The 19,937-nt window shown below is 41.0% G+C and overlaps 3 protein-coding genes across 3 annotated transcripts; 1 reads left to right on the forward strand and 2 right to left on the reverse strand.

The window, feature by feature from the left end:
- Positions 1-7,560: 7,560 nt before the first annotated feature.
- Positions 7,561-10,022, reverse strand: grk7b (G protein-coupled receptor kinase 7b). The gene is made up of 4 exons (XM_088300419.1): positions 9,331-10,022; positions 8,805-9,242; positions 8,330-8,601; positions 7,561-8,246 (listed from the first exon to the last, which is right to left on the reverse strand). Exons 1-4 carry the CDS (start codon positions 9,925-9,927, stop codon positions 7,919-7,921), a joined length of 1,635 nt encoding a protein of 544 aa, XP_088156545.1. The 5' UTR covers positions 9,928-10,022; the 3' UTR covers positions 7,561-7,918.
- Positions 10,023-10,694: 672 nt separating this feature from the next.
- rnf7 (ring finger protein 7) lies at positions 10,695-13,450 on the reverse strand. Its single transcript, XM_088301568.1, has 3 exons — positions 13,144-13,450; positions 13,003-13,050; positions 10,695-11,430 (listed from the first exon to the last, which is right to left on the reverse strand). Exons 1-3 carry the CDS (start codon positions 13,307-13,309, stop codon positions 11,312-11,314), a joined length of 333 nt encoding a protein of 110 aa, XP_088157694.1. The 5' UTR covers positions 13,310-13,450; the 3' UTR covers positions 10,695-11,311.
- A 516-nt stretch (positions 13,451-13,966) lies between these two features.
- Positions 13,967-18,812, forward strand: LOC148333714 (transmembrane protein 255B). The gene is made up of 9 exons (XM_088301123.1): positions 13,967-14,102; positions 14,321-14,460; positions 14,831-14,893; positions 15,331-15,420; positions 15,997-16,077; positions 17,014-17,099; positions 17,209-17,368; positions 17,937-18,041; positions 18,410-18,812. The coding sequence occupies exons 2-9, from the start codon at positions 14,323-14,325 to the stop codon at positions 18,527-18,529; spliced, it is 843 nt and encodes a 280-aa protein (XP_088157249.1). The 5' UTR covers positions 13,967-14,102; positions 14,321-14,322; the 3' UTR covers positions 18,530-18,812.
- Positions 18,813-19,937: the final 1,125 nt, after the last annotated feature.

The following is a 19,937-nucleotide window of genomic DNA, read 5'->3' on the forward strand; positions in this document are numbered from 1 at the left end:
GAATATCGGATTATAGATTTAAGTAAAACTAGCCTGACCTGTAGGTATTGCATTTTATTAATTGTTTTACAGTATATAATGCTTAACAAAATTCGTTCTTAGACCGGGGAGGCAACAAACATATATGTTTTGATTTCAGTGAGCTCTTGGCGTTTGATCATTTAGGACAGGCATGAGGAATTTCAATCCCAAAAATCTGAGCTGACTCACTTGGCTTCTCTGACAAATCAGAAATTGATTAAGTTTAATATTTAATGTTTGCGGTTCAATAAAAAGTAAAAAACGATTAATACGACTAAATTTGACCTCTTCAGAAAACAAAAAAAAAATTAAAAACATGTCGCTGGCGCGCTAAGAATTAGGACAGCGAGAAATGTTTGGCGATGCTTGAGTGCAGAAATAGAAAAGCGTGATTAAATGCATATTTCCGGATGAAGAACAAAGACTCACAAGACCATCGACAATGGAGCTGTGTGTACCGTAGTATCCCCAGCAATCACTTATGATAACGTTTGTAAGTGCTCGCTTAATGCATCTACCTTTCTAAATTTAGGTCAGGTGACCCAACAGATGATCACCAGTCGGAAGATCATACGAGCAGACAAATTTAGCAAGATTAACTGCCTCTTTTTTGGACGTGGGACTGTAACCCAACACCCCTGTGCAGCCATAAATAACCACCAGAGCAAGTGTGTACAGGCTTTTGATGCGCTTCAAAGAACATTTCATTTGAGCTTTTCTGCTTCTAAGATGGTTCCCAGGAAATTAAACAAAGAAGTGGGAAAGTTGAAAATGTGACGCTGCAGAATGGCAAAAAACGTCAACAACGTAGCAGAACAAATGATGGTAGAGTCACACAAGGCAATGCTGAGAAACATCTGGGCATTTGTGTGCGTGTGAGTGTGTATTTATCCTGGCATTCAAGTGAGCGGGAACTCATGGGCCTCATCCTCGTGATGGTCACAAGATAGAGCTCAGCACTTTAATCCTCCGTATTTATATTTAGTTATCATATTTATTTAGTCACATGTGAACCAACAAAGCCTATAAAGTTACCAGTGCTTTTAGACCTGTGGCAGGTTTCTCGTGAAAACTTTCTACAGTATGTGTGATGGCCTCTTCTAGTGAAGCAAAAAATTGACCAATGTTGGGTTTGAAATGCTGAGAGACTCGAGTCTGTTTGGACTCCCTGAATTAGCTTGTTTGTCAAAACACGATAAAGTACCTCTGAGGACACGCCATCCAACAAACACTCTGGTGTGCCAACATCAGCACGCATTTTTTTTCTCTCGTATAAACACACTATCTTTGGTTTATTGGCTAAAATATATTTAGTGTGAGCTGATACTGCTACACAGCAAAGCTTTGGAAGCTGCCATACTTAGTGAAAACTGCAGATAAGCTTTGGACATTACATTGGGCGCTTCAACAAACAAAAAATTATCCAAGCTGCTCATCCTTACAAGGTTTGTGGGCACGCTGGAGCCGATCCCAGTTGTCTTTGGGCAGTAGGCGAGGTACACACAATTTCTAGAGACAATTTTGAGTGTGCAATCAACCTACCATGTTGGAGGAAACCGCAGCACCTGGAAGAAACCCATGCAGGCACGGGAAGAACATACAAACTCGACTCAGGAAGGCTGGAGCTCGGGATCGAACCCCACACCTCTGAACTGTGAGGCGTACGTGCTAACCAGTCGACCTCCGTGTCGACCAAGTTGAATTTGCTCAATTGTATTTCGCCGTTTCGCTGCACAAAATCTGGATGAAGAAACATTTTTTAAGAACCGTATTTTCCAGACTATAGGCCGCTACTTTTTTCCTAATTTTTTAACCGTGTGGCTAATACAACGGTGCGGCTTTTCTGGGGATTTTTCTTTCACCTGTAGGCCCCCTTTATAGTTCAGAAATACGCTAAATAAATCTCGATTTTTTTTTTTCTCTTGGGGCTGTTCAGTTTTAATTATCAAAGTTGTTGCCGTGTTAAAAGGCACTGTTTTAAGAATTTGTTTATGTACCTTTATGTGCATTCACAGTACAAAATCCTTCTGTACAGGCAGTAAACAACTAATATTTTTCAACATAGAAAACTGCAGCTTATAGCCTGTTGCGGCTTGTATATCTTTTTTCTCTCTGATAGGAGTTGGTGCGGTTATACACGGGTGCGTCTTATAGTCTGGAAAATACAGTACTTTAAAGTGACGACCTCGTGAGCCTTACTTTTAAACTCAATAATACCTCTGAAAAATAAAAACCTCGCCTCCCCTCGCTACTTGCATGACATCACCTGACTGTTACCATCTGTCATCGAGCCGATGCACTGCAGACCTGCGCTCTGTTTGATTGTCTCCAAAGTGAATGAGGAGGGATGACCACGGATGGCATGAAGAGTATGCGTGGGGAGATTCGGCATCATTAGATCACAGCGGGAGAGAGGAATCTGCCGCTTTTAGTGCTGAACACTCCTGTCAGCATGATACCTACAAAATAGCCAGCACAGTTCAATCTGCTTGTATCGCAACGCAATATTTGAAGTGAAGAGTGCAAACTACCTCGCGTCCTAAGCCAGCTGGGAAGTCTCCGGTTCACATGCGAACCTACTGAGGACTAGTGCAATAGAAAACGGACAGACATAAGTGAATAAAATGTCATATTGACAGATTGGAAGCGGCCGGGAGAGCACACTAACAGAATACTTAGAGTAACCCCAGACTGTCTGTCACATTGAATCACTAACAAAGAATGCGATAAGTACCAGCTAATTAAATCAAAGTTGATACAGTGTAAGGAACGAATACCAGCCTGCAGCTTATATTTCTGTTTTTGCCTTATTGTCATCCAGAAAATCAAATGCTTTTAGAGCAGTTCTCCACTGAGACTCACGCAAGCACCCCCCTCCCACACACACACACACATTTGTACAGTAATCAAACTACATGAACATTTGCACCACTTTCTTTTTCAAGGTAGAGGTGGTGTAAAGTGCTTCCCTGCTGCATTAGCCCGTATCCCGTATCCCTACACCCTCTCCCTGCGTTTGAAGTGCTGATCTCCAATCAGCCTCCAGCCGAGGGAGTGGGGGGAACATCAGGCAGCTTTAAACGACTCAAGCTGACTCAGGTTTCGGGATACTGTGCCTTCTTGAACTTATAGCTGTTTCCTTAGGGTTTTTCTATTTGTGGGGGAGAATTTTATTTCGGGTGACAGGTGAGTAGAATGCAGAGTTTTGATGAGAAGGAGAAGGTACAATTTGGAAGAAAATAATTTGGGGGCAATATTTATTTCATTTTTTTTTTTTATAATCATTTAGGATGTTTCTATAACGTCAATGATATTCAAATACCGGGAAATAAATTATCAAGTCAACTATGTGTAAAGAAGTTGCACATTCCTAATTGTAAAAATACAATGTCTCCATAGTTACTTTATGATCTTATGAGTAACAAGAGGGATTACTTTACACCACAAGCTGCATTCCCCTTGAATAATATGGCTGTAAATGACATGGACAGATTTCTGCAGTAAAGCAGTCGGGCTCGGTGGAGAGATGAGTTGTGGCTGTTGGACTGTTTACAAACTGTGTCCTCGTTTGGCCAACCAAAAGCTGATGTTGCTCTGAGTAAGTGTTACGGAAAGTGTCCCGGAAATGACGGCAAGTCTGTGAAATAGCCCCAAAGTGATACAAGTGTGTGTGTGTGAGTGTGTGCAAGATAGATATAGAGAGAGAGAGAGAGCGAGAGAGAGAGAGAGAGAGAGAGAGAGAGAGAGAGAGCGAGAGAGCGAGAGAGCCGTAAGTGACTATGTCCACTCTCAAGCAGTGCATGTCTGATGGTCTGAGGCCACCATGGAAAGATTCACACATGCACGGATCCTGTTGGATTGCACAGCAGGAATTCACTTATTTGTGGAAATGTGAGGAATTCAAGCAATGAAGCACATAAAATTGAACGTTAACCAAAAAATAAACATTTCCTGAGAAGAGGTGGGAGTGACCCTGCTACCACAACAATGGTCATTTGACTTCCTTCCAAGTCTTACTTTGAGTCTTCATTCTTGTAGGTTAACCTTGACCTCTGCTGGCGAGCTGCCTTACTGTCTCCATTGTTGTTAAAATAGAAGCGTTCCCCTCAACTGCATCGACCTTAACGTTCCTCTTGAATGACTGGCTCTCACTTTCCCTGCACAGTCAATGACCTCTGTGTCTTGACCGATAGATGTTTTCTCACCGCCTAAGCCCTCACAAACCTGCTGTCATGCGCGTGATGAGCCACTTTCCACGTTTTCCTTTATTAGAATGCAGAAGCTGCAATGATATAGCTCGAGGATAGTAGAACATAAATGTGCTAACTTGGCATGGCACATTAGTGCGCCGTGAGTCATTACATCATCAGGTGTTGCCATGCGATACGTGTTGTTGCTACGCTGATTATCAATGATTCAAATTTTGAATCGCAGCAAAACTAGCATCAGACAGTCAGCCACTCATGAGAACTACGTCGTTGCAGAACTGCAGCATTGCTCGGTATATGGCCGGCTGAATGTTGATAAAAACCTTCTGCAGAGCTTGTCTCTTCATCACATCTTCCGCAGTGGAATCCGAACAACAACTTTCCGACTGATGTTGAACAAGTTGTCGTCTTGGATTTCCATCTGAATCATGCGCTAATCTCATGACAGTCAAGCACCAGTGCAACTACTTCTCGGCTTCTGAAGGGTCAGCCCCTCACAGGGTTGAGCGCTAGTATTTTGGATTTGTTGAACACAGAATAGGATGACATGCTCTGATATTGAGCAGGCAATTGTCTTGGTGGTCCGTCAGATTGGTGGACGGCAGGAAGTCTGGAATCTTCGGTTAACCACACAGACTCACCGATTCACACGAAAGCTTTGGGAGACTTTTTTTTTTTTTTAATTTTCTTTCATCAATGTTCAAACAAAGTTTAGCAATAAAATGTTTATGTGTAAAAGACACAAAAAAATTCTCTTATTAGACAGGTGGTACCCTTATTATGGAACAAAAAATATTTTTATAGTTGCTAGAACACATACATATGTAGGCCCATCCATTCATCCATTATCTGAGCCGCTTCTACTCACAAGGGTCGCGGACGAGCTGTAGCCTTTCCCAGCTGTCGTTGGGCAGTAGGCAGGGTACACCCTGAAGTGGTTGCCAGCCAATCACAGGGCACACAAAGACAAACAATCATACACAATCACACCTAGGGACAATTTAGAGTGTCCAATCAACCTACCATGCATGTCTCAGGAATGTGGGAGGAAACTGGAGTACCCGGAGAAAACCCACACACGCAAGGGGACAACGTGTTCACTCAGGAAGACCAAAGCCCGGAATCGAACCCAGCACTTCATGGACGTGCTAACCTGTCGCCCACCATGCTGCCCCAGAAGTAGTCCCATAAAAAATGATTTTGCATAATTTCCCCATGTAAAATCATCAAACAGATGTAAATATCGGACAGAGATAAAACCAAGTCAACAGGAAATGCACTTTTTAAATGGTGATTTTAATATTTAGTAAGGGAAAAAACTATTAAAAGCTATCTGGCCTTGTGTGAAAAAAGTACTTGCCCCCTTAACCTAAATAACTGGTCGCACATGGCTCAGCTTCAGAAAACAGATGAGTTGTGATTGGTCGTTCCTGACAGAAAGTGTCAAAATGGGTGGATTTTGCTGCTTGACTCACTCTACAAACACAATATTAATCAGATTGCCGTGTGTGACTTGTGGGACCACATAGGACATAACATATAATATATACAGAGCGAATTTGAGTCCGGATGTTCACTAGGCCACTACAATACCTGTATTTAATTTTCCTTTAAGCCATTCAGAAGTTAAATTGCTGCTTGAACTTATGTGTTTTGGATCACTGTCCTGCTGTAGAAGCCAAACACACTTCAGATTGAGGTCACAAACTGATGACCGAATATTCTCCCTCAGGGTTTTCTGGTAAAGATCAGAATTCATGGTTCCATCAATCACAGCAAATTGTCCATGTCTGATATTTACAATTGTCGGATGATTTTACACTTTAAATGGGAATCTAAGCAAAAAAGTAAGACTTTGAGAAGAGGGTAATTACTTATTCACGGCACTGTATATATTACACATCAGAAAGTATAGAATTAAGAAATTACACCCTGGTAACATTTACACATTTAACAACCTTAAATCCTAGGCAGACATACATACATACATACATACATACATACAAATAAAATTGTATTGTATTGTATTGTATACATAGTATTTATATTCAAAACAAGACATCAACATTGTGAGACACAAATGCAAAGGAACACATTATTTGGATTTAAAGAGGCATTTCAGTGCTGAGCTTAACCTTTATTTCCCATCTCTCGTTGAATTGTTGAATGCAATTGGACAACAATAAGGAGACGGAAACAATCACCATGTCCCTTAGTTCATGTTTCACTAAACAGAAAGTGCTTGCATGTTGAAAATAGTTAGTATGGAACTATTTCACGGGTGTTTGGCGACATCTGATGGTAAAACTTGTTACTACACGCCACATGTGAACGCTGTAAATTTTACAGCGTTCAACGAAGCTACAGTAAAGAGAAATGCGATTAGACTGGTATACGAAGTCAGCGTGTAACTTGATAAGAAACTCAGTGAAGAAAATTAAAAAAAAATGTATTGTAAAGTATCAAGGATCCTGGGTTTATGGCAGTGCTGACATAACGGTATTTCGAGGTTGTGAACGTTGTGTGCACTATGCAATGAACTAGCTTGCACATGTCATGCGGCACATGAAGGCACACTCAGTTCCCATCTTACTTTTTTTTTTTGTTTCATAATTAAGGCCTAGAAGTGATTTTCATTCATATTTATCATAATTGTGACAACTGCATCAGCAAAGCTTACTAACCGGCTACAGCATATTTTGACTTGAAATCCGGAACCCCGCTGTGCACCGGCCAATTGCAGTTACTTCAGCAGGGAATTGTAGTGCTGCACAAGAGTATACAAAACAAGTTTCCAACAAAATTTTCATCCATAAACAAATCTAGACAATTTCTTATATGCTGGTAAAAATGCATTTACCTGAAGTGAGAATAATTAGACTTATATTAGTCTCGAAGCTACTGGCACAATGGTGATTGAAGTTGCAATCAAACTGTCAATCAAATGATAATGGATTGTAATCTTAAAGGGGAAGTCAACCCCCCAAAATCCTCTGCAAAAATATGTTCAATGCACCTCCACTAGTTTAAACATGGCATTCCGATTAATATAACATTTTTTGGAACTATAAGTTAAGCAGCAAAATCCCCCTGTTTTAGCCAACTCAGTGGGATCCGAGGGGTTTGTCACTTCTGTCAACTGAAAATGACTTTGCAGTTGCTTGGGGCTCAGATAATGACCAATCATGGCTCACCTGTTTTCTGAGGTTAAGCCATGATTGGTCATTGGCTGAACCCTGAGCAACACTGATGTAATTTTCGGTCAACAGAAGTGACCAAATGGACACCCACAGACATGGCTAAAAACAGGTGGATTTTACTGCTTGACTTGTATTCCACAAACACAACATTATTACAACATTATTATTATGCCATGTTTTGACTAGTAGGGCTTCATCGAACATATTCTTGTAAATAACATTTTGGGGTTGACTTCCCCTTTACTATTATTAGAGGTAGGCAGATTTATTGGATAATGATTCTATTTGAAAGCAGCACCATCGTTTCAAGTATTCCAGGGGTATATTCAGGGGTGTTGATCCGCGTTAGAAATGGGACAACTTTCTGGGGTCCCCAACAAAGACACTGCTGTCCCAATCAACGGGGAGCCCTTTGTGACGATTGATTATGCGGCCCAAATTTTTTTGTGACGCCCCGTTCTCATCTCTACTGAAGATTAGATGGGATGCTTACAGAATGACACATGTCTTAGATTTCCATGCCATTGTTCGCGTATGGCCGTTCCTTTCTGGCCTGTTGAGCTCATCAAACAACCCACTGTTAATCATCTCCTTCTGCCAAGATACGGCTACTGCACCTGTGCTGAATTCCTTGAAGAAGTTTTCATCCTTGGCATCCAGTTCAATGTCTCCGACTTCCGAGGTGTCGTTGAAGCAGTCAGTATCTTTGGCATACACCACGTTGGCTTTGGGCACCCAGGGAGGCTCCAACCGCCGCGCCTCCAGGAAATGGAAATGAATGCTCTTGAAAAATGGGTGTTTTCGTGGGTCATCACCTCTGGTATGAAAAATAAGAGGTGTGAAAGCAGGTGAAACAGTGAAACCACAACTATCTTCTTGACACTGACGCTTTGTACTTACTGGCACCCAAGGCGATGTGCTATTTTTTTCTTGAGCAGGCAACAGATGATGTCTTTGGTAGCGGGGTCAAATGCTTTGTGATGAAACTTGCACAGATCTTCAAGTGTGCGGCGGGCCACCTCGCTCTTCTGCACCTTTTCGCGGAAGTCTCGAAAAGGCAGGCGAGCGGCCACCATCTCGTAGATGCTGCAGCCCAGTGCCCACCAGTCCACGGAAGTGCTGTAGTATTGCTGTGTCAGGATCTCGGGGGCCATGTAACCAGTTGTACCAGCCTAGACACAAATTAGATATTGTAAGGAGGAGCACTGCCATATTTTATTGATCACGAGCAAAGCAAAGCTTCAACAATCCATGTTAACAAACTCTGTTATTTTAAAAATGTTCCACAACTACAACTTCAGGGAAATGCAACAAGTTAGAGTATAGTACTCTTGACAGAGTACAGGCAAAGCAAGGAGTTGGCCACCAGACTAACCTTCTGGCAGATGGTTTTCCCATTTGGCAGCTCGACAGCCAGTCCGAGGTCTGACAGCCGACAATGGCCGCAAGCATCCAGCAGCACATTTTCGGGCTTCAAATCACGATAGATGATGTTCAAGGAGTGCAAGTGAAGGAGGCCCATTGTCATCTGGGCTGCGTAGTAAACCACGCGGTCCATACGGATGCCGCGCTCTCCGAGTTCGTAGATGTGGAACCTGAGGTCTCCTCCATTCATCAGGTCCATGACGAGGCACAAGTGGGTGTTGTTTTCGTAGGCGTAGGCCAGGTTCACAATGAAAAGACTGTTAACCTTCTCCAGGATCTTCTTCTCCTGAAGGGCCATCCTCTCGCCACCTTTCTTCTTCAAGCGTCTCTTATCCAGCTTCTTGCAGGCGTACATGTGTCCTGTAGTCTTCACCTGCACTGCACACACCTGCAATACAGAACACTTTTATTGATCCCACAATCTGATGTTCTAACGCTAGTGTCTAGCAGCCAACCATGTTGCTTTTGACACCTACCTCACCAAAGCCACCTTTCCCCAAAGTCCGAAACTCATGAAAGTATTTGTCACTAATCTTTTGTCTCTCATACTCCTTCCACTGTAGAAACCTGAAAAAGAAGGGACTCCTCAGGTACTCCGAGAAAGGTTTTCCTCGCAGGAAATCTTTTGTGGCTTCTCTCATCTGGCTCACTGTGGACTCATCCAAAGTGTTGTTTGATAAGCGCTTGCCTGTTTCCACTGTGCCTCCTTTGAGAAGAGACAAAAAACGCCTGGTCTCAGGGTGACAGATCTTAGCGATGAGATTCTGTCTGACATTTTCTTGGGCGTCATCTACAGCAACGCTCCATCCTCCCAGCTCGTCCAGGAACTCAATGGCGGCGGCGTACTGGGGGTTACAGCTGAGGAGAAACTGCCGAAATAACGCCCTGCCAATGGGCTGCTGCTCACAAAGCGACTCGTATGGCTTCCCTTCGGCTTCTTGCAGAGTTGTGCAGGTCTTCGGCAAGGGCAGAGTCAGGGAGTGTCTCTCCTTGTGCAGCTCATTGCGGTCCAGCCGCTGAGCTCTGAGGTAGGCTGTGTTGGCCACCAGTTCCTTCACCAGCAGCTCGCTCATGTCGGTGGCCCCACCTGTGAACTGTGGGGCCCTACTACAACCCTCTACAGGGTCCAAGTACTCCGAGAGCACCCACTAGCACCCGCAAGCATCCCTCCAATTCCTGACACACCCCTTAAAGCATTAGAAGTGCCACTATCCTCAGGGATTTGAAAGCAACTTATGAGGTTTGAACTTAAGAGGATTTAGTCAGGCCTATTTTTAGAAGCTGCAATGTGCCTGTGTGCAGTAAGTGTGCTGCCATCTCACGTCAAAGGTGGCAGGTCTCAAACACGAGTTAAAATGGTTAGATCCTATCATTTCAAGGAGTTAGTCAGATCATGGGTATGCCAGAAAGCCATGTAATGACCACTTGGCACAAGCACCCAAGACCCTCTTTAACAGTGTCAATCAAAAATGTGCAATAACACAATGTTTTAATTAATAATTTAAATATGAATAACTACCAAGCATGTTTTCCTACAGTATTAGCTGGTTGATTTTGAAATGTTCCATGCCCGAGAACTTTAACAAAGAAAAAGGCAGAACACGACTTGAAAGGCACGCGCATCGAGGAAGGAAGGGTGGTCTGATCAGCTAAGTACATGTTTTAAGTAGGACATTCTAGTCAATGCAGTGAGTTTGAATCTGGGGGAGAAAAAAATCCAATTATATTGGAAGACGATATTGTAACATTGCAGTCTGCTTCATTGTTCTACATTGTCTGTCATTATTTCAGTGGTGTTGTCAACCTTGTGGTATATTAATAAATATCAGGCTAACAAAACTCAACTCAACTGTATTTAATCAACCACCGCTGTACACAAAGTGCTGCACACGAGGCAAAAGTCATACAACAACCAAAAAAACTAATAACGAAGACTGTAAAAAGCATAAAAACAGTAAAACCAAAACCAAGTCCCATGCTGAGTCAAAAGCCAAAGAATAAAAATAAAAAATAAATGTGTTTAAAATGCATAATAATACAACTTTGATACTATCAAAAATACCATAAAAAGCATTAAAAAGAAGCAAAAATCATCAATTTACAGGCATAGAGCAACTTTTATTCCTAAAAATTACAGTCACATATTTGAAATGCGGCAAAGCCCCCCCACCCACACAAAAATTGAAAAGCTAACAAGTGACCACACACTGCAAAGTGTCATCTTGTTTCTCCTTGTGACTCGCAGTCCTTGCACATCAAGTGTGTGTGTGGCATGCACCTGGTTGGTTCATTGCCCGCCTCTGACCCAGGGAGTACTTGAACATGCAATCAAATGGCCGACGCGTGTTGTAGACAGCGGCTCTGCACGGGGCGTCGCAAAGATCACGGCAAGATCTGTGTTCACCCTCGGGGTGCGTACAGGTGAAGTCTGTGAATCACGTCGCCAAGGTGCTGGCCTTATTTGCCGATTCTCTGAACCACCCAGTCCTGCTGGCAGAGGGGGCAGCGATTGTTCTGCTTCACCCAAAGGGACATGCAGCAGTTATGGAAGGAATGGTTACACTCGCCCCAAACAACTGCGAAACAGGGGAAAAGGTTGTACATTAGGCTAAACAGGAAGGCAAGAGACATACAGAGTATTTTAAAATAAAATGTAAGAGACTATTGTGGTGTCTTGAAACATGAGTGACCCAAACTTAGTGTTTGAGGTATTAACCACCAAGCTGATTATTTTTTTTTTTTCAAGCGAAAAACTGAGATACAACTACTAGATAAGAGAGGGGCAACTGGCAGCCTTCGGGCCGTGGAGTGGCCCGGGGATAATAAAATAACCCTCCCCCAAGAAAATACAAAAAAATATTTTCTCTTGCTGAGCTGAAATATTTAATACCAGTATTAACCAGAGGATGGCAACCATCTATGGGCTGAAATATGGGCCACGAGAAACTGAATAATTGAACATGTGCATTGAAAAAATTAATTTGAATTAGTCTTCAATAGTTTCCGCATTGTGTGTATGTCAGCCACTGTGGACTTGCACACGGACTGCAGTAGCTCTTGTTGTTTCATTTATATAAAAAATAATTTAAGATGTATGTGTTCCATGCATGCACAGTCGTCCATGCATCTCCGTCGATAAATATGCCTTGGACGCGTGTGCGTTAATAATTACAGGAAAAGAAAAACACTTCCAGTGTTTGCCATTTGCTGTAATGTTGGGAAAAACAACCCTGCCAGAATTCCCCATATAAGCGCTCCTTGAAGCGGGCGTACATTGTTGTTGCTGTTCATTGCTTAGGCGAATGCATAGACTGAAGACCAGAAATAAAATCACCTCGCCGCACTACATATCATTTATGATAGATGGAGTCACCAATGTCTCCACAAAACAGTGTGAGATTATCAATGGCTGCCCTATTGTCGATCAAAGACTGTTCAACATCCTGATCGGCCACATAATAGTTTGACCACAATCGCTTTTCTACTGATCATGATAAAGTAATGAAATATTCTCAAAAAAAGCAATAATTGTAGTCTTATATGTAGAATTTGATGCGACACCAGATTCAAATGATCAACTCATCAGCAAGCTCACAGGAGCCTGATAATGATTGTGATAATTTAAATCAGGTGTGTTGCAGCAGGGAAGCAGGTCGAGATGGAAACCATGCTGAAAAGCAGACCTTGAGCACCCCTGGCGCAGAGCCTTGCTTTACAGTGTCACTTAGTTGTGAAATTCTTCTTTCGTTTTGTGTCTGTTTGACTTTGACTGCCCTCATTGGCCAAGTTACAGACACCAGGAGGAGCAAAAGACTTAGAACGCATTAATGGCACTTAGATTCATTTCAGTGGGGAAATTTGAGATGAGTGTTTAGAGGTATGAGCTTGGTCAGAGATGTGTACAAAGGTCGAAATGGGCCTTATCTCGCACTTACATGCAGTTGAAGTAAAGTCATAATTGCAATAAATGACTTAAAATATTTTTCCTCAGTATATTACTCAGTAGTAAGAAAACGATAATGACGCGTGCTGTTCGTAGACTCAAACTGTCGTATGTCGTATCCACCGTTGGGCTCAGTCGCGATAGCTGTGAAGCGGCTAAACATTAGCGTGTGCGTGTGCGTGTTTTGCAGCCGATTTTAGCTTACCAACACAGTCCTCTTGCTTGTTTTCCGCCTGGCATCGGAGGCAAGCATCTGTAAACGGAGAAACTGGTTACATTTGCCGTAAACGACCAGCATTTTGATGGAGAGCAGCTGGGCTAAGCTAGCTGGCGTTGACACGCTCACCCATCACTTGCACCCGGCAAATGGCGCATGTATCACATTCGACATCCCAACTCCACATTGCAACGGCGTTCCACTTTTTTAGTGAAAACATCTTGTCACCACCCGACTTGGACCCAGAGGAGGTGTTGTGGGAGAGGACTATTCCGAGCTCGTCGCCGTCATCCATGTCTGCAGCTCCTGCTGTCACAGCAGTTAGCTTAGCAGGCTTAGCTTGGACAACCAAAATGGACGAAAAGGGCGAAGGTTCAACTGCCTGTATCCTTCAGCGCCGTTAGAGAGCGCTAGGGTGTAAGACGAGTGGGTCAGCACGTCCGCCATATTGGATGTGTCATATCTGACCGCAAACTTGTTCAAGTCATCAGAGGAATCTTCACGAAGTAAATTTTTATGACGTGCACAAAGTCAATGCCTCTCATTCACTCATTCACACAGATAGTAATATATTAGATAAACCAAAAGCAATGTTTGTATTTTTTTCCTGATGATTATAAATGTTTATTGACTTCATTGTATATCATTGTTACAGACAGTATTATGTACATTGTTGTTGTAAACAGGAATACAATTTAGCATAAGAAAAATGCACGTTGGCGTCTACCTGTTTCCCAAATATTCAGAAATAGGTAAGCGTAAATAAACATTTATTTGTTTACATGTTGCATTGGAGATGAGGTTTACTGCCACACCGAAAACAAAATAAAATGCAATAAAACAACATTGAAAAAGATGGAAAACATTTCATTTCCAGGCTGTCTTTGAATATGGCCCGAAACATCTCGGCAGTTATACATGCCGCCTTTAGAGGTCGCTATCATGTATTGAAATAACTCAACAACTTGAGTTCTTGCAAGCTATTTGTCTTCATACAAACTCGGCATTGCATCTGTGCACATCTGCATTTCAAGTAAGAGGATTTGAATATGACTGCAAAGGTCCATTGACCCAGAGCTGCGTAACAGGTAATCTACACATGCGAACGGTTCTGTATTTAGTGAGGAAAAGGACTGAATTCCCTCAGCCACAGAATTAGAATGATATTTGCTTTGAAACAGTGTGAAATCCAATGAATTAATTAACAACCTTGACATGAAAGACATTTTTGTAGTTAAATCTAAAGGCACATGCAGCAAGTCTGTAAACAATATTTTGTGATGGCGTCTTCCTCTGTGCTGTGTAGAGATGATGCTGAGGGTGAGACAAGCTCTGTGGCTGACACTGGGCATGCTGTGTCTGTCTGTGCTTCTCATCTTCCTGGGAATCTATACAACCACACGTTCACAAAGCCTCAGCGTCAGCGGTTACATCTCTGGATTCATTGTAAGTGTTGAATAATTATGATTTGATAAGATGTTGACAAACTCTGGCTGAATGCTTACTTACATTTATTGCACTCACGTAAATGAGTTCATTGTGTGACCTCGCGTCAGAGTTATAATTCACATGATAGTTATGTATATTAATCTTCCTACATGCATGATAATTTCCTTTTTTGATGTAATGTCCACAAAATGTGCTGTGGTGGGTTGGACCCACATTCCGAAACACGCTTTAGGTTAATTGAAGACTCTAGAATATTGTCTATTGTCTGTAAATCCGTAATATTGTCTATGTGTTAATTTGAGCATGAAAGTTCGTCTGCTCCTGTTGCATATATATGATGTTGCCTATAACAATGTGTTTTCTTCAGCTGACTGTGGGATCCTTCTTGGGACTTCTGGGTCTCTGCCTTGAAGAGAATCGCAAGCAGCTGGTAAATTCTCATGCTCTTCCCCTATTATACACACGCATTCCAAGGTGTGTGCGTGTACATGGTGTTAACTACTTCAATTGCCAGTATTTATCTACGCAACTGAGACATTTGTGATCCTTGCGGCATGACTCTTCCTGTCTTATTCTATAATATTTTGTAGTAAAAAGCAGAACACAAACCCTGTAATTGCCATGGCAACCCTAGAATTGTCTCTAATATTCCAGTCCAGATGCCGTTGTTGTGTACAAATGAAGTGCTCACTAAATTATATCAGATGGAACCACATTTCAAAATATGATGGCATAGTGCATTTTTGCTTTGTGTTAGTGTTCAGCAGCATGCTTTTTGTTATTTATCTCTCTCTCTCTATATATACAAATATTTTTAAATGTATTTATTTTTTAATTAATTAATTTATTTATTTCTGCATCTCTCAGTTGACTACTGCAATAGTTTTCCTCAGCTTTGGGATAATCACTTCTTTTCTGTGCCTGGTGATCGACGGAGCTTGTGTTGCCTTCTTCGTGGTGAGTTGCCTCGCACTTGCATCTTAACAGATGACACTGGATGATCAAATAAAGTAGTTGTAGAAATTAAAGCAATATTTGACGGCTGTGCTGTAACCTAGATTGCAGCCAGTGTAGAAGTCGAGATGGAGAAACACAGGAGCGTGAGGGAGAGGATGGTGAGAGCGAGAGAGGGGAGGGATAGAGTTATTGAGGCAGAAAAAAACAATGTGTATAACAATAATATACAGTGCTGTGAAAAAGTATTTGCCCCCATGCTAATTTCTGTTTTTTGTTTTTGTGTTTTTTTATATCACTCAAAATGGTTTCATTTCATAAACCAATTTTAATATCTCACTGAGACAACCTAAGGATATATAAAATGCAGTTTCTATATGTTTTTTTTAGAAAAAACTACATTTTATATATATATATCCTTGTGTTTTTTCAGTGTGATATTAAAATAGGTTTGATGAAATGAATATTTTGTTTTTCACATCCCTGTACATAAATATATGTATTTATATACAGAGTTTTTTCGCATTGAACTTGTTGAAAAATTCTACCCAGCATGTCTTGATATTCAACGATGCTTAGGATGTGCGTCCACTGAAGGCAGGACGGTGCCTGTATTACAGCAGCGGCAGGAGCTCCATTTACGAAAGTGTGTACACACCCGTGAGTACATTTGTGTCCAGAGTATATATAAACTCTTCTACAATTGATCAAATATCTAGTATTTACCACAGTGGGTTCAAATGTATTTGTGTTTAGAAAATGTCAGTGCTTGTGATGGAGAATTTTGGGTGCTGAAGGTTTGGCGTCAAGTTGTACGTTTTGTAATGAGGGCTGGCTATCGATTCAGATTTCCAAACTAGATTTGATTCACTGGGGGCTATTCGATTCAGTTATATGATAATTTCCAATTCAATTTGATTGATTTTGAATTCAGTTTAGTTTTACTTTCATATGGAAGACATTCTCAGAAGAAGCAATGCTGCAAATAGTGCAAACTTCTTGAGCTAACTTGCATTATTAAAAACATGAAAATTTACATGAAGAATTTGAACCCAGTTCAGTAACGTGAATAATCTATGGTTTAAAAAAAACTGAACAAGATGCACTAGTTTTTAAGCCAAGCGCACATGCGCCTGTCTATGAAAATAGAACACTTCAAGCTACATTACAAACTAGGAAACTCATCTAATTATTAAATACATAAAGGATGATGATGTCTGCCTTTGAGTACAGTGACTGTACCGTACTTTAGATTTTGTAAAGTAGCAACACTATCTATACCTCACCACCTGCAATCTGTACTTAACATGGAGCTTTCCATGCCCGTTTCTCTTGAAAAGTGCATTTTGGTCTTTTAATTACCTGAAAATGTGTATTACACGGCAAATAGAAGCCAAATAATTGCCATAGAACCATGTGCATCGATAAACCATTGTCATCATAACCTCTCTGATAGTTTCGGTCCACAACCAAACTTTAGTTTTACCTATTTGAAGGCAGAATACTTGCTAAAAATCTTGACTGAATATCATTATATTGTGCAAATGTTCATAATGTTGTGGCTGCTCAATGTATAAACTATATATGTATAAGCAGGTGTCATGCCAGAATCTGAAGGAGTCTTGTAACCTGACAGTACAAAGTGGGACCTGCTTCTGCTGCGACCTGTACGACTGTGCGAAGTAAGCCGGAGACATCTATTTACTGTTTATTTATCGCAATATCGGCGACTGACGTTTTCAGTTACCAGCCTCCCTGCATTCATGATCAGCCCCTCATCTTGTTTTGCAGTGGTGATTACCTCACTAACTACTTTGAGTTTGTTGGTGTGAGCAGCTGTGAGGAAGTTGTCACTGTGTACGTTTTCATCTGGATTCTCTCGGGAATGAATTTTGTGGCCTTTTTCATGGGAATACTCACCACCGCTGTACTAGGTAGCATCAAAAACTTGGTAAGGCACACTTTATACTCACTGACCACCGCATTATTTGCTCCAACACACACTGTATATACGAAGGGAAAAAAATTGTCTACAAAGATAATATAGCTTGCTATCTATTGGCAATGTCAGAGAGGTACGTTATAAACTTACAATTAGTTTATTATTGCGGTTGTAGTTTTCCGTGCAGAACTGCCCTTCAAAATTCTGAAAACTGTTTTGACTCATGTACGCAGCTAAATGTGAAACTAAATGAAATCCTCATTCTTTACATAGGTAAAACTAGAGATAAGTGTTCAAAAATACTCTGGTAAAAGTAATACTTTACAAGTAAAATAGTATCAAATACTCCATCCATGCTGTAACCACAACAGTTACTTTATACAATATAGCATACAGTAGATGAGTAAGAGCGGGAAACATCCATCTCACACAGAAAAGGTGTGTGAGATAAACACCATATTAAATGATAAATCATGAAATGTATCAATAAAAATGTAATGGATTCTCATTTTCTTTGTCTGTCATGACTCTTAATAGTCATTGTTATTGTCCGTGTTTTTATTATTATTGTTAACAGAGGATTACCAAACTGGACACACAACAAAATGGGAGTGCAGCGTACTTTCCGACTGCTCCGCTACTGATGGATGCCAACGCAAATTCAACCCATCACATCTACCCAGTCAGGATATGATGCAACACATACACACACACACACACACACACACACACATACAGAAACACCCCCACGTACACTATGTGGTTTGTTGTTGTTTTTGTTTTTTGATGTGAGTGACTATCGTTGTTGCTTCAGAATGAACAGTACTGTGTAAAAGGTTACAAAAGTCAAACAGTAAACAGGATACGGTAGATTTTGGTGAGGATTTGGATACAAATGAGGATAGAAGAATTCATTTGCACTACTAAGGAAGGAAGTACTGTAATGACATTCAGCAATAACCTACTGACTAACTTCGAATAATTGATCAAGACATTTGCACACTACTTTATTGTCTATACTGAAACAAATTAATTGTTTTTCTAATCCAGGGGGGCTACATGATTTTCCCCTCAGAGGAGGCAAAGTTGGCATCATCATCACAATCATCACCTCACGTCTACCCTCCTCCTTTTGCGCCATCCAGCTGGCAGTCTTTCAGGGTCCAGTGAGTCCTGATGAGCTCCACCGAAAGAAACTCCCTGAACTGTGACTTCTCAGCAGAAAAAAATGGGGAGGTCAGATGAAGGGATATACTTGTTGTTAGTGTTGAGTGGAAAAGCAATAAGAGTCAAAATAAAAACTATGCAATACGCAGCAATATTTGCACAGCTGACTTTGCATGTGTCTTCTATTCTTGCTCTTTTATTATTATTGACATGTCATGGGCATGAGATAATCGGAATCATTTAAAACTCACATCAACACATGATGTCTAGTTCACATTATTTTCTTTTTTTTATGGTCTACCTACATCGTATCGTGATTACCATTTATGTTTCGTGTTGTACCATCAGACCAAAAAAGTCCTAGTTTTGATTGTACCTTCCACTGACAATGACAATAAAATTGATTGTGATTCCGATTCTTATTCTGATGAATCATTTTCATTGTATCATACCTGCTTTGCTACTCATCTCAGTTTGGTGTAGTCGATTTTCCACTTCAAAATGGTATCGTCGGCAACAGAGAAAAAAAAGGGTCAGAATCCAAATTCATTAATGTATTTAATTCCAATGTAATTAAATAAACCATACAAGTAATGTTCTGTAACCGGAAGATGATGACTTCGACTAAGAGGGACAGAAATAGTGTGAACGACAAGACCACAAGATTTAAATGCTCTCATTGTGAGAATTCTTATTAATAGAATTGGCTGTAAAAATAAATACAATAAAGGGATCATCTGCTAATTCCCGACTGACTTCCCAAAAAAGAAACACAATTTTCCACAAATTTAAAATTGCTGAAAATTATTCAGAATAACAAACTGTTTGTTAAAAAAATATTTGATTAAGTAAATTTAATTCCAAAATGACGGACGATTGAGAATAAGGCCCAATAAAATCACTTCAAATTAAACGAACAAAGCTTCAACTGACTGGTTCTTGTTGAGAAAGCTGATGATCATATCTACATGTGTACAGTTTAGATTCCAGACAGTTGAAGAAATGCAGATGGGACGGGAGAACAGCTCTCCCAATCTCCCTGTTTCCCTGCCATTTGAGCAGGTTCATGCTGCCAGTGGTTTTGGCAAGATGGCCCCAGTATGTTCCTTAGAATTGTACACAAAAACAAAGCAATGTTAAAGTAAATGATATTAAATTAAGCAGAGTAAAATGTTGCTTTTTTAACCAGACAAGAGTATGTCGGGGTGGGTTCCGAAGATGGGCATTTTATTCGATGAAACATTGAGTGTGGGATGACTTCTCGGTTACAAGAGTCCAATGAGGAGTCGTGTCACTCTGGCCACCTCACTGGAATATTTTTGGATACACCTGTGCATATATGCACAATTTACTATAATTACACTGCATCATTACTGACTTCGGGTGAAAGGCGAGGTACATCCTTGGTCAC

The sequence above is a fragment of the Idiotropiscis lumnitzeri genome, chromosome 7 (assembly GCF_059441095.1).
Source record: "Idiotropiscis lumnitzeri isolate Australia: NSW breed Sydney's pygmy pipehorse chromosome 7, RoL_Ilum_1.0, whole genome shotgun sequence".
Classification (NCBI taxonomy): domain Eukaryota; kingdom Metazoa; phylum Chordata; class Actinopteri; order Syngnathiformes; family Syngnathidae; genus Idiotropiscis; species Idiotropiscis lumnitzeri.

Bases quoted from the DNA above. Each gene is read 5' to 3' on its own strand.
- grk7b (XM_088300419.1), bottom strand. From the start codon at position 9,927: ATGAGCGAGCTGCTGGTGAAGGAACTGGTGGCCAACACAGCCTACCTC. The intron at 8,602-8,804 runs GTTAGTCTGGTG...ATTTGTGTCTAG, and splicing joins GGAAAACCATCTGCCAGAAG to GCTGGTACAACTGGTTACAT. The intron at 8,247-8,329 runs GTAAGTACAAAG...TTTTCATACCAG, and splicing joins GCACATCGCCTTGGGTGCCA to AGGTGATGACCCACGAAAAC.
- LOC148333714 (XM_088301123.1), top strand. From the start codon at position 14,323: ATGATGCTGAGGGTGAGACAAGCTCTGTGGCTGACACTGGGCATGCTG. The intron at 14,461-14,830 runs GTAAGTGTTGAA...TGTTTTCTTCAG, and splicing joins GTTACATCTCTGGATTCATT to CTGACTGTGGGATCCTTCTT. The intron at 17,100-17,208 runs GTAAGCCGGAGA...CTTGTTTTGCAG, and splicing joins GACCTGTACGACTGTGCGAA to TGGTGATTACCTCACTAACT.
- rnf7 (XM_088301568.1), bottom strand. From the start codon at position 13,309: ATGGATGACGGCGACGAGCTCGGAATAGTCCTCTCCCACAACACCTCC. The intron at 13,051-13,143 runs GTGAGCGTGTCA...CTCCGTTTACAG, and splicing joins TTGCCGGGTGCAAGTGATGG to ATGCTTGCCTCCGATGCCAG. The intron at 11,431-13,002 runs GTAAGCTAAAAT...CCTGTTTCGCAG, and splicing joins CAAGCAAGAGGACTGTGTTG to TTGTTTGGGGCGAGTGTAAC.